This window comes from Capra hircus, chromosome 1 (assembly GCF_001704415.2).
Source record: "Capra hircus breed San Clemente chromosome 1, ASM170441v1, whole genome shotgun sequence".
NCBI classification, from domain to species: Eukaryota; Metazoa; Chordata; class Mammalia; order Artiodactyla; family Bovidae; genus Capra; species Capra hircus.
In genome coordinates this window covers 72858774-72875140 of record NC_030808.1, presented here as the reverse complement: position 1 = coordinate 72875140, position 16367 = coordinate 72858774, and the positions used below count along the sequence as shown (strand labels likewise).

Genomic DNA, 16367 nt, shown 5'->3' with positions numbered 1-16367 from the left:
TTTTATGCTGTAGGTAGTTTCAAAGTGTGGAGGAGTGGAAATAAATAAGGAGGCACACACACACACACACATACACATATTCCCCTAGAGTGCAAGGTGAGTGGGCTAGATGGAGTGGGGAGCATGCCCAATGCCTGACAGCCTGAGAGGGGGGCACACAGAAGGGGACACTTTTAGTCTGCCAGGGCAGCCAGGAAGACTTCACCAGGAGGAGACATCAGAACTTGATCTTGAAAATGAAGTGCACCTACAAATGCCAGGAAGCCCCAGCTCTTCTGCTCCATATCCAATGGTTGTTGTTGGAGGATCTATTTGTCTGGAGCCTGAGCACGGAGCCTGACCACACAGGGCTGAGACCACTCACAAGTGAAGACAGACTAACTTGAATGTAATCACTCATTCCAGGATGTTTGGTCTCACCTTTAAATACAACAGAGGAAAAAAGAAGAAGAAAAAAGACCAGCTCAAAGCTCTTTTAAAATTGTGACAGCAGTAATAATTGCTTGCCCTTTAATAATAAGAGCTACCATTTATTGAGCATTTACTGTATGCAGGGCACTGGGCTAAGTCATCAGAAGCTTGTCTTTAGTTCTTACAACTCTAAGAGGCAGGTACAATTTATCCCTTTCCAGGGATGAGGAAACCAAGGCTTGGAGATTTCAGGGGTGTTGCCCACAAACCTATGCAGTTAGTAGGTGGAGCTGGGATCCCAACCCACCAGTTTCTGACTCTTCTCCAGCCCATGCTTTAACCACTGGGTCTCCCAAGCAGACACCCAATTAAAGAAAGGAGGGTTTTACTGCCTTCAATTGGAATAAATGAGAATGTGATCCGAGCATAATAAATTAGAACCCAAGCTCATCATTACATGCATGAACACCTGTCACTGTCAGGTGTCCCGTACATGCTTGTGAAATGAGGTAGCCTTTAGTTCCAGGAAATGAAAACCAACCCAGTGTCGAAATGACAGACTTCACCCTTGTAGGACTCCAGCAGGAACTCACAGATCACGTGAACAAGCAGAGCAGGGCTCCGCGGGCACGCAGCAGCCGGCGACAGTCAGGATCAACAGCATCCCCCAGCAGCACGCTGAGAGCCCTTGGAACGTCCCCGCTCCTCCCCCAACCCCGGTCCCACCCGCCCTTCTCCAGCTCCTAGGCACTCAGCCCGCACCGCGCTGGGTACCGAGCTCCTGGAGGGAGGGCTGGGTTGTCTCTCTCTCAGCCCATCATCAGTCACGCAAGCCTATCCATACTCTTGCGTGGATGGAGTTCAGCTCTCTCCCCCAAATCCCACAGGTCAGACATACGTAAAGTGAGAAAAAAATGGGAGGAAAAGAACTGTGAAAGAGTTCTGTTTTTCAGATAAAGGGAAAGAGAGCAACCCATCTTCTCCCCTAGGAAAACCCACCATCGCCGGATCCCACGCATTCTATTTATTCATTTTGCAAACATTTGCCAGACATCTACCAGGTGCAGGAGGGAGGCTGCAGTTGGCTGTCTCCTTTGCACCCACCCTCAGTTCACAGTGCAGAGACCGCCTTTGTCGCCCCACCCACCCAGCCACCCTCGACTGTGGGCACAGGGAGGGGCCGTCGCAGTCCGCGCTGCCAGGAGCACACTGTGGATAGGGAGACAGGCACAACAGACAGTCACGGTTTACCACTGTAAATGGTACGGGGGCTCAGAGGGAGAGGTGTCACTGAACAGGGAGAAGAGAAGGAGGGAAGGAGATGGCAGAGGAGGAAGAAGGAAGAGGAAGATAGCGTCAGCGGATCTGAGCTCTCCCCGGAGCCGCGTCTGCCAATGCTCCGGTCACGTTTTAATTAATTGCAAGGTTTTCTCATCGCCTCAAACCAGAACTCTGTGATTAATTTCCGAAAGAGCCTGCCGAGTTTAATCATCGCAAACACTATGATCCCGGTAATTAGAGCCTGAGCGGCTAAAAGCAGAAAATAAAGACCCCAGAACAGGCTATGGTCCTGACTTTGGCCCTCAACCACTGGCCGGATCCATGACTCGGAGCGCGGGCAGACGAGGTCGCCGGCCTGCAGGGTCCAGAGCAGTCGGCCGCCGTGCGGCCCGGGCCCGTGACACCGCGGGGGCTCGGCTCGACCCACGAGGCCCGCGTGCCGCCGCAGCCACGCCAGGAACGGCCCCAGGCCACAGTCGCAGCGCCAGGGATTGTGTCCCAGCAGGACCTCCGCCAGCCGGGGCAGAGCCTCAAACGCGTCGCCCCGCAGGATCTCTAGCTGGTTGTGGTCGAGCTGGACCTCCTCCAGGCTGCTGAGGTTGCGGAAGAGAGCGCTGGGTAAGGCGCGCAGCCGATTGCTGCGCAGCGACACGTGGCGCAGCCGGCCGAGGCCGCGGAGCAGGCCGGCGGGGAGGGAGGCCAGGCCTGTGGAGTTCACGGCGAGCACCTGCAGCTCGCCGAGGCCTCGGAAGGCGTCCTCCGGGAGCGCGCTCAGCCCCGGGCTCAGCGACACCTCCAGGATGCGCAGGCCAGTGAGGTTGCAGAAGGCGGCGGCGGGCAGGGTGCGCAGCTGGGTGCCTTTCAGCCTCAGCTCCCGCAGGCCGCCTATCTCCCCGAAGAGCACCTTGGGGAGTTCCTCCAGCGGGTTCTCAGACAGGGTCAGGAAGGTCAGATTGTGAGAATGAAGAAAGAGGGCGGAGGGCAGGAACTCGAGGCTGTTTCCGGAAAGGGTCAAGGAGCTCAGGCTTCGCAGCTGGTCGAAGGCGCCGGGGACGATGGAACGGAGGTGATTGGTGTGGAGCTGCAGCTCCGTCAGGGCCCGCAGGCTGTCCAACAGCCCCGACCCCAGAGAGACCAGCCGGTTTGAGTGGAGCAGAAGCTTCTCAAGCTTAACCTGGGCCCCAAACAACCCCTCGGGCAGGTGGGTCAAATTGTTTCCCGATAAATCCAACAATTTCAGGTTCCCCAGGTGTGTGAAGAGGCTAGCAGGCAGGAAAGCGAGTTGGTTTTGGTTCAGAAAGAGCTCCTGCAGGTGAACCAGTTTCTGAAACAGGTTTTTGTCAAGGATCTTTAGTTCATTGCCGTCCAGAAACAACTGTTCCAGGAGCACCAGGTTATCCAACAGTGCGCCTGGGAGGTGAGTGATCTTGTTGCGCGATAACCTCAGGGTTTTAAGTTTTATCAGGTCGTTGAACGTGCCCGGGGCAATGGCGGAAACGTGGCTGTCGGACAGCAACAGGCGCTGCAGGACGGTCATGCCACTGAAGCTGTTGTTCTGCAAGGTGCCGCGGCCCATTTGGAAAAGCAAGATGTGCGTGAGGTTGGTGGGCAGGCCGAGCGCGGCGATGCCGGCCACCGTGCCGCGCGAGCACTGCGCGGCGTCGCGGAAGGCGCACCTACAGGTGGGTGGGCAGGGGAAGGGCTGCGCGCGCAGGAGCCAGAGCGCTGCGCACAGCAGAGCGCTCCTCAGCATGTCTGAAACGGCGTCCGCGGCAGATCTGTGGGCTACAAGCGAAAGGGCAAACGCTCGTAATCCTGCATGATCCTTTCACCCGGATTATCACTGACTTTAAATGTTACCCGGATCCACACTACGTCTCCCTCTTAGCAGTGCTGATTTTCCTGGGTGGTGAAAAGACATTCATTTTACACTCCAAGGTCTTGTCCTCTTGATTCACTGATTTTCCGCTCTTAATTCAAATCGGTAAAATTAAAGCATTTGCAAGCTATGAAAAAGGTAATACCTTTAAATCTTTACATAGCAAGAACTAAAATAATCTTTCTCACAATCAAGCTTGGAGGTATCACAGAGCAGTGCCCGTTGTGAAAATAACCCTGCTCTTGATTTTATTATTATTAATTTTTTGGATTCACCTTAAATTTTTTTAAAAATTATTTATAATTTAGCCAGGGGTGCCTATGACCTACAGCCCTGAAGGGAACAGCAAAGTCTGTTAAAATAGCAGCAACCACTGCCTGATTCTTTTAATCACTATCACGCTGTATCTGCAGTGCCTTCTTACTCCACTAACACAGGACCAGCTCAAAATAATGAAGTCTCAGCCACACTGAGACAAGTAGGTTAACAGTACTTCATCACTTTATGTCACACACTGCTCTCAGCACTGTATTTAATTAATGCATATACTCCTTACAGTAACCCTGTGAAAGTGAAAGCAACTCAGTCATGTCTGACTCTTTGGGACCCCAAGGACCATAGCAGGAGGCTCCTCTGTGCATGGAATTCTCCCGGCAAGAATACTGGAGTGGATAGCCGGTCCCTTCTCCAGGGGATCTTCCTGACCCAGGGATCCAACACAGATCTCCCGCTTTGCAGGTGGACTCACTGCAGTCTGAGCCATGTGAGTTGGGTTATCCGTAATTAAAGGCTGATGCAACTGAAGGCACAGAAAGGGTAAGTAACTTAACCAGGGTCCCAGAGCTAGAATTTGACAGTATTTCTGATTGTGCCATAAATAAGGAACTATTAGTTCTAAGATGCTTACTTAAAAATTAGTACTCAAGGCACTGAATTGTCCATGAAATACACACAGTAATACTAATCTGCCAAAACAATGTTTCCCACGTGTAATTTCAAATAAACCGCATCTTGTACTAAATTTTACTTGTTATTTGTACAGATTAGCCAAGCCCTCCACTTACCCACACTTAATTTTTAGAATATTTGGCCTTACCTGAAATGGTGCTGCACCCCAAAGCAACTGAATGGTTTAGAGCTTTGCATGTGAGCAGGCACTTTCCAAAGGAAGAGAGGAGTATCTTTGCATCCTGAAGATAAAGACTTTCCCAGAACAAAAGTCATGGCAAGAGCCCTATCGCAGAGGGCATATTCTGGTTTTTTAATGACAAATAAATGACAGCTATCTTCAAACTTTGAAAGAGACTGTATGTAACCCAAGTCCTGCTGCCAAAGCTGAAAGATGAGCAGGAGGGGTGCAGTTTCTTCATAAATGGCACAGTATGACCTGCTGATGCATGTCTAGTGTCACACAGAAGGATCACTGCAGCAGCCATATATCCCTGGTTGGTCTACACTTCCTCGGGACCTTCCTTTATCTGCTACTTCACTACAATTCTACTCAGGTTCCCCTCTGCCCCTTTTAAGAATAATAAGGCTAAGGACATTCTCAAGTGCTCCACTCACTTTTTTAAAAGTATTTTCAAGTATGTTCCCTAATGGCCTTGCTGGGTTGAGGGTGTCCACATGTTCAACTGAACATAGGAATGTCCAACTGCTCTGCAAAGTAGTTGTACCAATATATGTTGTCACCTACCATGTATAACAGGTCCTATACTTCATCTCTACCCATGCCTTGAAATTGTTTTTAATTTTTGCCATTCATATGAAAGAGTTGTCTCAGTGTGGTTTTAGTTTTTCATTTTCCTACTGAACGACGAACTTGAGCATTTTTCACATTTTTAAGGGCCAATCTTCTGAGAAATTTGGGTTCTTCTGACCATTTTTCTACATGGAAAAATGTCTTTTAAAAACTGAATTGTAGACATTCCTTATGTGTTCTGGATATTAATCCTTTGTGGATTGTAAGTGTTTGTTGCAGATATCTTCATCTAATATGTGCTTTGCCTTTTCACCTCCTTTCTGGCTTTTACTGAACAGAAGTCTTAATATAGGCAGTTATTAATATTTATGATATCTTTTTTGTTGTCTATCAAAATAATTCCTTTCCTCACAAACCAAAAAACTTCTCCTATAATAACTACATTTTAGAATATTGTCCTTTGCATTTAGGTCTTTCTTCCATCTAGAATTGATTTTTGTGTATGATGTAAGTACAATTTATTTTCTAATAGATCAGTTGTTCTACATATATATCCTTTCTTCCCTCAGAACTACAATGTCAGCGCTGTCACAGATCACCATTGGATGAATGTGTGGTCTGTGTTCTGAGCTATTTGATAATCCCTGTGCCAACACCACACTGAAATATAAAGCCTGAAAATATCCAGCGTTTTATCCAGTATGAAGAAGTAGACATTCTCATACACTGGTGGGAATATAAATAGTAGCAAACTTTGGGGAGGAAAATTTAATTGTATCAGCCAAATTTTAAATATACATATTCTTTGTCCAATAGTTCTATTACTAAAAATACATACTATGGAAATGCTCATTAAGACATCTACACAAACATTTATTTGCAGGGTTGTAATAGAAAAAAGGAGATCCAACCAGTCCATTCTAAAGGAGATCAGTCCTGGGTGTTCATTGGAAGGACTGATGCTGAAGCTGAAACTCCAATACTTTGGCCACCTCATGTGAAAAGTTGATTCACTGGAAAAGACCCTGATGCTAGGAGGAATTGGGGGCAGGAGGAGAGAAGGGGACAACAGAGGATGAGATGGCTGGATGGCATCACCGACTCGATGGACATGAGTTTGGATGGGAGTTGATGATGGACAGGGAGGCCTGGTGTGCTGCGATTCATTGGGGTTGCAAAGAGTCGGACACGACTGAGTGACTGAACTGAACTGAATAGGAAAAAAAAAAAGCCTAAATGGTCATCAATAGGGAAGTAGTCATTTATAGTACATCCATCCAATAGGATGCCTTGCAGACTTTGAGAAGAACGGATTTGAGCTGCAACTACTGATGTAACTTTCTAAAATACACTGAATGACATAAAAAAAGGGCTGTGTAGCATATAACATGGGGTTCTACACAAAGGTGTAGGATTTTTTAAAACATGAGCATATATGTTTTTTCTAGAATACACACAAGAAACTTTAGTATTCCCCCTTTGAGAGAAACTAGGGAAAAGGCGACTTCCTTACATACCTGTGAGGTTGCAATTTTATCAAATGTGCTTAATGTCACTTAAAATTTTTTTAATGCAAATATAATTTGGAAGGGAAAATGGCATTATTTAAGAAAAAAAGGAAAGAACATAGTTATTTAAAAATACTGGGAAAAGCCAGTGGCGGAACTGCAAAAGAATAAACATTAACTTCTGGAATTATTGAAGAGTGGTACTGCAGAAATGGTCTTTCTTTTATCCTGGTTGGGAAAAAAAGTCTCCCAAACCGACACTGGCAGGTTTAACAGAAAAGTAACTGAAATCTATTTAGGCTTTGATGTAGCCAAATGCAGGCAAAGCCCATTAAATGCTAAGCTGACTGAAATTACCTTCTAAGGCATATAGTCCTAAACCACAGGGAAAGCCACTGCCTATCCCAGGTGTTGCAGGAGGCCCGTCTTCCCACTCAAATCAAGGGAAGCAACTCCAGAGCCCGAACCAGCTCCCCAACAGGAGGTCTGCCGTGCACATACACGACCACACCAAGTGAAAGGCCCCCTTGCCCATCAAATGCCGGGAGCCAGCCCTGGAGGAGGTGCTGTGGATCAAAGTACAACTTCGGGTCAAACTCAGGAGAAGCTTCCTTGGCCTATTTCCCCAGGAAGATTTCCAAGAATTACCTCCAAGTTTTATTTTGAAGAGAGGACATTATAATCACCCAAGGAGGGAACACTGGGCACAGAAGTTGCAGACAGTGGAGGAACACTGAGTTCATTCAATGAACAAACTGATGAGCTACTGAGGACTTTGAGCACTGAAGTAATGACACCACCAGTGTTTCCAGTCCTTTGGATTTTGAATCCATGAAACAAGTCAGGAACCTGCTGTCCTAAGTGGCAGCTTCTGGATCAAAGTCACAGAACCCTGGCTTACACGGTTTGGCCATTCAAAAGCAGGTTGTCCACCGGAATGATATGCTTTTCTTCCTCCAATGGGGGGGGGGGGGTAAGATTCCAAGGCCAGGGCACAGCGGGGATCTCTCTGTGCTTGGAGAGTAACCACAACCCCAACTTGGCATGGGGACAATCTCATTCAAACTCCCAGGACTCCCTCTGTCCTCTCCTGCAGTATACACCTGGAATTGATGGAGGGGGAAGAGGATGGAGAGACAAGCACAACTGTACCACCACCAGCAGGCTGTGGTGCAAGGGACAGGATCAACCCACAATGAATGGAAGGAACCTGGGCTCAAACTAAGTCTTACACCAGGCAACCATCCACCTGGCTCACAGCAAACACACAGCTCCTGCAGAAGCTATGATACAAGGAAAGCCCTCCTACCCAAACAGAAGGCCAGGTGCATCCTGCCCTCTCTGGGATTCCTGTGGTCAGTAGTTAGTTCCAAGGTTTCCCACTCCATGGAGTGCTCTTTTCACATCCATGGGTGCCACTTCACCTCAAGCTTACCATGGCTTACGTGGCATCAGCTTTTAGTTTGATCTTCCTAACTATTAATAAATTCTGAGTCCCCAGTCTTCTATTTCACCATTTCCCTCAGATCTCCTGATACTAACATTTGGTTCTACAATGCATCTGACTGATGGGTTACCAGGGACTGGTCACAGACATGTGACATGTGGAAAGCTGCACTGTTTTCTTGAAAAATTCGAAGTTAAAGAAACGGGGGAAATATTAAGCAGGAAAATAAATCCAGAGTGGGCAGTATTCACGTAACTGAAGAGCAAACAGATGTATATAAAGACACAGAAAAAAAGAAATGTTATATCATTCATTTAAATCTTTATTGTGACCAGCTTCAATCAAAAAAAAATTCATAAGGTTATTTACAGTGCTGAATGTACAATTTGAATGTATGCCTTTTTGACATCAGGGTACCATTCTTGAGCAGCAATACAATTTTAAAAATATAAAGATGCAGTATCATTTCTGATATAAAGTTACTTAAAAAAATCCAAAGTCTTAGGGAATTCACAAATCATAACAGAAAGTAACTATTAATTTAATGTGCACATAATTACCAAATCTTAATGCATTAAAAATATGTGTAAATGCCCACAGACTGTACAAAAATTAACATTTTGTTAAAAGTTCCCAACCACCTCCCACCACAAATATACAAAAGTCTATTTTCAGATATGTCAAAACTGCATGCGTGAAATCTTAGAATGTTTTCTAAAGCTGGAATTCTGCTCTTCTCTGGACACTGGATTCATAGCCATTTTGGGAACAGAGTACATAAACGCTGATATAATTTTCCATGCCTTTGAAACTGTGCAGTTATTTTCTTAAACATGGGAAACAAAATAAATAGTAAAAACTGCAACAGTTTTATTTAAATGCAAGTAGAATTTGGAAAGCTTTCCAATGTAGGGATTACAAAACTAATATAAAAAGTTTTTATTTTATTGTTGGCTTAGCCACTTTTTATTCAAGCATTATTTGCAGCATCGCTTTACAGCAGTTGGTGCTAAAAGTTACAAAACATATAGTTACCACTATTTATATTTGAGGGAGGGAAAAAAAAAACTTTAAACAACCCTGAGGGAGACACACATTAAAAATCTTGTTATTTATTTAAAAAGTTAAAAAGTTACATATTATTTAACAATTACTTTTCTGGACATTTCTGTCCTTTAAGTATATGCATAAATAAAATTTAAATCAGCAATATTTATTAATCTTAATACTTCAAAATAATATATGTACAGATTTTAAAATTTAGATCTGTATACACTCAAATAATTTAATGTGAAATTCAGAATCGAAATTACTATGTAATGGTGACCTACAGAGAGAGGAGGACTCTATCTATGGCACTGAGCAGGACCCACACCTGGACTCACAGACATTCTTCAAATTACATTCTGGAAGCCATCCAATAACAACCTGAACAACCCACCTTGTCTATATTCAAATCTAACCTCCTACAAATGCTCTGTCTACCTACCTAAAAACCTCATTCCTCTGAAAACAATATGGGAAGATGTGATATAAAACCCTTATAAAATCTAAAAGTTAAAAAAGGGGGGAGGGTGTCAAAAATATAGCTCTTTTATGATCATGCTCTTAAGGATGTTAAATACAATCTAATAATTGGATTTTAAGCTGCTACTTAGCAATTAATTATACGCTTCAGTATTTAAATCAAAGGATACACTCATATATATTGAAAGTGAACTGAATGTGGAAATTATAAAATGATTAAAAGAGTAACTATAGAAAAAAGTGCTAATTCACAGCTCAAGAGGTCTAAGATGCATAGCTTCATAGAATCATTCATGGAACAACTGTTCTTATCATCTAATGTGTATTAATATAGTATCATACTTTTTGATGGAAAACTTCGATTATATTTTTGTAAGAATCATCAGTGGCCATAGCAGTAACAGTGATCCTGAGTGTAACTTACATTTTTCTACAGTTACCAAACATCATCAGGTCTCTGCAGCATAAAAAATGAGAACCACGTGGTTCTACGGTTCTGGGTAACATGTGAGCAAATTGGTAAATATGTATCAGGAAGATAATGATCAGTTAGAAGCAGAAAGCACAAGCATGCTACTGGTCAAGGAAGAACAGAGGATAAGATCATACAGTCTTAGTAGTTTAGTAGCTACTTTACAGCAGTATCAGTTTTCCTGTTTATCAGAACTCCAGGCTTTGCCAAACTTCTGGATCTTACCTATAAAGACATTTCTAAATCACCTTAATTTTGTTTAGAATTTAAACGCTAACCAGGAAAAACAGAAAGGTGAAAAACATGTTCCACATTTCTTTTGGCTCAATGAATGTTTTTTTTTTTTTAAACTTCATTTTTTTCCTCCCAGAAATTTCCACAACCCAGTATGTTCATTTGCAAACACCCAATCCAAAATAGGTACGCTCTGACCTCTGGCGCCACCTAATGGCATAAAAAAAACTCACCGGGTTCATACTGGTTTGAAAAAAAAAGGAGTCATTCAAAGCCGCTCATTTTATAAGCCTCATTATTGACAGGAGAGACCTACATCAAACCTTTAAAATTTTAAGAGGGAAAATTCTAACTCCAAAACTAAAACACAAAAAACCAAAAGACAATTATCCTATGTCTTTAGGTAATAAGAGATGTAAATGAAAATAAAAAGGCATTTTAAATAATATAAAACCTGAGGGGGGGGGGGAAAACAGGTATGAAGGTATATTACAAAGATAGACCTACATCTACTGCCAAAAGAAATAAGCTTTCCTCCTACTGAAAAATATTTAAGCATATAACTGAAGCAGATTACACTACTGACACCAGACGCAGCCCAAGATGCACTTAATAGCTTTGAGAGACATCTCAAGAAGGCAGTGAAGCACCTTGCTGATAGAAAAATAAAACCCAGGCAGTCTGTACAGAAAATAAAAACCATAAATGGAAATTACCTGAGTTGTTCTATAAGCAACACCCTAAACTCACTCCTAACTCTAGGCTATCAAAGGGAACTGGTATATGTATACAAAGTTTTCTTTGGGAGAAATACTGAAATCAAATGAAAACAGGCTTTTTACCTATTTTCACTGGAGGCTAATTAATACCCATTTTATTTATCAATCACAAATTTAGGGACTGTATATAAATGATGACTTTTTCTAAAAAGGAGGCTGTGAAAATAAATTTAAAGGCATAAACTAATAAGTCTTAGAAAATAATATCTAAACACCTTTCAGATACCAACTTTCTTCTCTACCCTATAGAGTATTACTGAGGGTAATAAGGAAGCAAGTTCTAAAAATATAATATTTAGAGTTACTGAATGAAGGTATAGGACTTTATAGATAATTAATTATTTAACTGGCAGGCCAATTTCTTTTTGTTTCTGTTTTTTTAAAAAAAGCTCTCAAATACTATATTGGAAGGGGGACAAACTGAAAGGGTGCCATTGTGACGCACAGGATCAGATAAAGTCCTACAGTCACACTCTCCTCAGTACTGCTACTAGAATAACACTGAGACTGATTCACTGCTAGGTTATGGTGATGATCTGACATGACCCATTCTCCTTTACTAAAGCTTTAGCTTCTGTTGTTGTTTGAGGTTTTGGTGGCCATTCCGGGTCAACCAAGAGCTCCTGAGCCAGATACATGTACTTGGCCTTTGGCATCTTCTTCCTACAGTTCAGGGCCCAAGACAAGCAGCATTTCCCCCACCAATCCAGTGACTCCTAAGAACATAAGCGAAAAAAAAAGGGATACCCAGTAAATTAAGAGCTGTTGTTTTAAACAATTTTGTTAAAGCATAGTTCATCAGCACAGAAAAATAAGAGGAAATGACTTCTGAGCACAAGAAATACATGAAAAAAAAATACATTTAAAAAAGTCAGCTTTCAATTAATTAGGAACATTATTTTTTTTAAGAGTATAGTTTTAAAATTATCTATGTAATTTACTTCATTTTATTTAGTTCTATGTTCCTATCTCCTCTTGTATGAATACACATTTTAAAAATAACTTGTATACCTGGAGGCTATGATTCCATTACATAAAACATCTAATGTATTGAGAATAACTTTAAACTATTCAGAAAGAGAAAAAATTGTTAATATTATATGAAAGCCCCAAACTATCTTTTGGTGCTATTGCTTCTAGCAACTTAACCACCTGATCATTTTTGGAAGAAAACGGTGTAAACATACCACTGCTACTGTTAGTATCACCTTTCAAAGTATTATTTAAATATTGTTAGGTCAAAATCAGAGCTTAGATCATGTTTAATGTCCATCAACTTCTTTTAAAACTACATTCTCACTAACATAAAAAAACAAATTTATTTTATGATGGTTTCCCCTTGGTGCTCCACAACTGGAAACAGAGGTATAAAGCAAGTACTATTTCTTAGCATTATTTCACTATAAAAAGCTCTGCTGTCACAGAAATCCTTCTGATCAATCCTAATGTTTTTACTGAATGTGATCTTAGATAGTTCTTGGAGAACAAGAAAGCAGAGTTCCTGGTTACTGTACAAAAAAATGTAAATTCAATACAGGTCCTCAGAATTTGTCTTATTGAAACTGGAAATAAAACCAAATGAACTATACTGAAATCTGTAGTTAGATTCATCGCTAAAGAACAGTCAGTTCTTAAATTACTTTGACTGTTTCTTCTACAAAGAAAATTTAAACCCTAGGTTGTTTTGTTTTGCCATCAACATATAACCCAGGCTACAACCAGGTGTAATCTCAACTGAAGTAAAGATGACCCTTGAGCAACATGGGTTTGAACCTGCGCAGGTCCACTTACACGTGGATTTTTTTAGTAAATAGTATAATACCACATGATCCATGCTTGGGTGAATCTGAAGGTATGGAGGGACCCCATTATCTGGGCATTCTATAAATTATATAAATCATGGCAGATTTTTGGCTGAAGGGAGGGTCAGCGACCCTAATCCTTGCCATATTCAAGGATCACCTGTAATCTCACATAATGGAAACAATGTAACTGACAAAGACATTCTAATGTTAACTCTCAAAATAACTTCATGATCGAGAAAGACAAATTCGATGTAACACAGATCCTGAAACATAGGTTTCTCAATTGGCCAATGGAGAACAGCAAAAATACTTTAAAATGAAAACCTTTTAAAAATTTCTTCATACTTTTACTCGGTAGGTCTCCAGGACCTACTACTCTCTCCTCCTTCAAAACTGGGGATGGGCACGCGGCAGAGCACCAGGAACATAAGACACCACGGAAGACGTGAAAGCCGCTCAGTATTGTCTGCTCTTTGCAACCTCATGAAATACACAGATACCGTAACGACGTGCTTTTAAAGGCCTTCTAGTTTACTCTGTCAACAAAATACAGTAAGCTGCACCATTACCAAGAGTTTAAAGGCAAAACCTGTGGCCTGTCACAAGTAAGCTATATTGAATTCGTGGTAGGGTGGGTGAGTGGGGATACAGATTTGAGGATTATTTATCTAGTAGCCTCTATATCATAGCTAAAAACAGTTATTATCACCTTAAAGGAAATCCACAGGAAAACATCTGCCTTAGAATATAGAAGAGACTAGACAGAGGATTCTTCAGGTGATCCAAAGAATAATAATACAGGTATATGCACGACATACCTTAACATTTAATCTAAAATTATGGTTCACCACTTGGACCTATCTTTTCCCCAAGATTTGTTCAAATTCTTCAATCTAACTACAGAAAAAAAAAATCACTGTTCCTAAATCAATGTGAAAGCTGTCACTTTTTACTTTACAACAAATGACATGGTTAAAGGATCACGGACAAGGGTGAATGGTGAAGGAAGGTGACTTTAAAAAAAAGAAGAGAGAGGAACCAGAAACATATATGCACTGTTGCCCAGATGAGCCAGCTAGGCTGAAAGCAATGCATAACAGGCTGAATTAAGGAAAGTCACAGTCAGGTGTATTCAAATGTAAGATACACACACACACACACACAAATTAAATTAAATCCATCATTCCCCACCAGTAAAGTAAGGCAAGCAATAACATTTTAAACAAATTCCACTGCAAACAGAATCACAACTGAATAGTATTCATTTTACATTAAAGTGTATTTTAAAAAAAACAAACCCATGCCCCTATTAAAAGCAGCATACACTTGTTATAATAAATTAAGTCCCATAGAACACTAGGGATCCCCCCCCTCCACCTTAGATTCATATTTTGTTCTTGAACCCTCACCTCCCCTAAAGATTATACACAAAAATACACCATAAGCAAGCATAGACTTGTTAGTTTACAAACACAAACATACCACAGACATCCTCAAACAATCTAATTCACTGGTAGAGAAAATAAAAGGTGCTACAGGCATGCCAAAATGAGAACTAAATCAAGGGAGAGAAGACGGTGGCAAGAGGACAAAGGCAAGCACTGTGCAAGGAGAGAGAAGAGCTGCATCACAGGGCTAAGAGTGCGTACCAGGCCTCCCTAAACATCAAGGCCAAGTCCCTGAAGCAGAACACAGGAGCCCCGGTAACAGGAGCCTGTGACTTGCTGCTGAAAGGAAAGGTTAAATAACCAAGTGTATCCCTGAGAGAAGGGAAAGCAGCTACTGCAGCCCAGCAGAGAAACCACAAAGAACTTTCAAAAAGTTAAAATTCTCCTGCTTTTTAGAAGACCAGTCCAGGCTGTTCATTCCAGAACCCCAATCCCAGCTTACTCCTAGCAGTGTCTTTTAGGAAATGTTTTCAGGGGTAGAAAGTAAAATATAAAGCAATGCTATGGGAAAAATGTTGCAATGGTACTGTGGTATGCATATAAGTCTTTTTTCATACCAATCCTGAATATAAAACAAAGACAATCAGAATTAGCATTCTATCTAAATAAGCTCGAATAATATCCTAAGTGGCATAAAGACTATGGCTGACATCTGGATTTTTTTCCCTCTAAAAGGAAAACAAAATCAGGACAAATTCTCAGGCATTATCAAAATACCTGATATTAATGACTTTAGTTTCACATCCAGCACTAAGCAGCCTCGGTTTATCAGACACAAGATACACAAGAACGCTTCTTTAAAAGAGAATATGAAGCACAGATCCTCTCAAACACGGGGAAAGTTGAGTAGTAAGCCACAGGCGATGGGGTCCTCCACTGAACACTTCTCATTCAGCAGAGGAAGGGGTGAGCTCAGGCATTTTGTGAATGTCCTCGCTTGAAAATCACTGCCATTTCAACAATCATTTTTCCTTTACTTTTTCTTTTTGGTCAGAGAATAAGTATTAATATCTGGGGCCACTCAAGGTCATTGTAGGAAAAAAAATACTTGGTTACATATGAGTTTTAACTTTGATTATTTATAAATGGTTTATTTAACCATTTGATTCAATTTGATTCAATGGACATTTACTGAGGCCACTGAGCGTTAATAAGAAAAAAACATTAATATTTTATTAACAATAAAAAACATGGGAAATAAATGACGATTATATAAAAACCTTACCTGTATCTAAATTAGGTTAGCTGCATGAATGTTCAGTGGGCAAAAATAAATAAATAAATAAAACCCATATCTAAAATATCTACTATTAAATAAAATGACACCTAAAAGTTTATTTGGTTTTTCAAGAATGTTCAAGCCTCTGCAGCCTTTCCTGGACCCAGATAAAGGTGAATTTGAATTCCAGTTCTAACACCATTTCCTCATCTGTGAAGACAGCAGTATCTTTAATCTCTCTATCCCAATCTCTTAGGTGATTATAACAATTAGAGAGAATTTATACAAAATACCTCCCAGTGTCTACCATAAAAAGTAGGTACTGAAACAGAAGCTATTGCTTGTCTCCATTTTGTCACTTGATTATTATGTCAGTTTGCGTCTCTATGGCCCCATAACATGAGGCAGTGTGGCATAGTAGAAAAGGCGTTCCTCTTGAAACGGAAACCCTGGCTTCAACTCCCAGCTCTGCCACTCTCATAAGCTGCATAACCACGGCAAGCTGACTGAATGCTCTTTATGTATTAACCGAAGTTAGAAACACCTTGAGACTGGAAGGATCTGGCGGCGGGGTGGGGGGGGGTGAGGGGGTGGTGGTGGTGGTGTCATTATTTCTGCTGAGTCTTACAGGAATCTGACTAACTGATGGGTCTCC

General features: G+C 41.7%; 2 protein-coding genes and 1 long non-coding RNA gene across 7 annotated transcripts in view; 1 reads left to right on the top strand and 2 right to left on the bottom strand.

Moving 5' to 3' along the window:
- The window catches only part of ATP13A3 (ATPase 13A3), a 103765-nt gene that overhangs the window by 15236 nt on the left and 72162 nt on the right, over nt 1-16367 (bottom strand). For 2 of the 5 annotated variants that reach the window (XM_018046525.1, XM_018046531.1), the window contains one exon: nt 8528-11956. The exons of 1 other annotated variant lie outside the window; for it this stretch is intronic. In XM_018046525.1, the coding sequence (XP_017902014.1) occupies nt 11759-11956 (198 nt within the window). In that variant the 3' untranslated portion in view covers nt 8528-11758. Of the gene's footprint in view, nt 1-8527; nt 11957-16367 lie in introns of those variants that run through there. 2 more of the 5 variants (XM_018046528.1, XM_018046533.1) reach the window with 1 other exon arrangement.
- Nucleotides 1428-4208, bottom strand: GP5 (glycoprotein V platelet). The gene has a single exon (XM_013963692.2). The coding sequence runs from the start codon at nt 3443-3445 to the stop codon at nt 1826-1828; it is 1620 nt and encodes a 539-aa protein (XP_013819146.2). The 5' UTR covers nt 3446-4208; the 3' UTR covers nt 1428-1825.
- Nucleotides 4236-6184, top strand: LOC106502081. The gene is made up of 3 exons (XR_001295650.1): nt 4236-4387; nt 5843-6002; nt 6157-6184. It is a non-coding gene; the product is annotated as an uncharacterized LOC106502081 (long non-coding RNA).

Excerpts from the sequence above, each read along its gene's own strand:
- GP5 (XM_013963692.2), bottom strand. The coding sequence starts at position 3,445 with ATGCTGAGGAGCGCTCTGCTGTGCGCAGCGCTCTGGCTCCTGCGCGCG.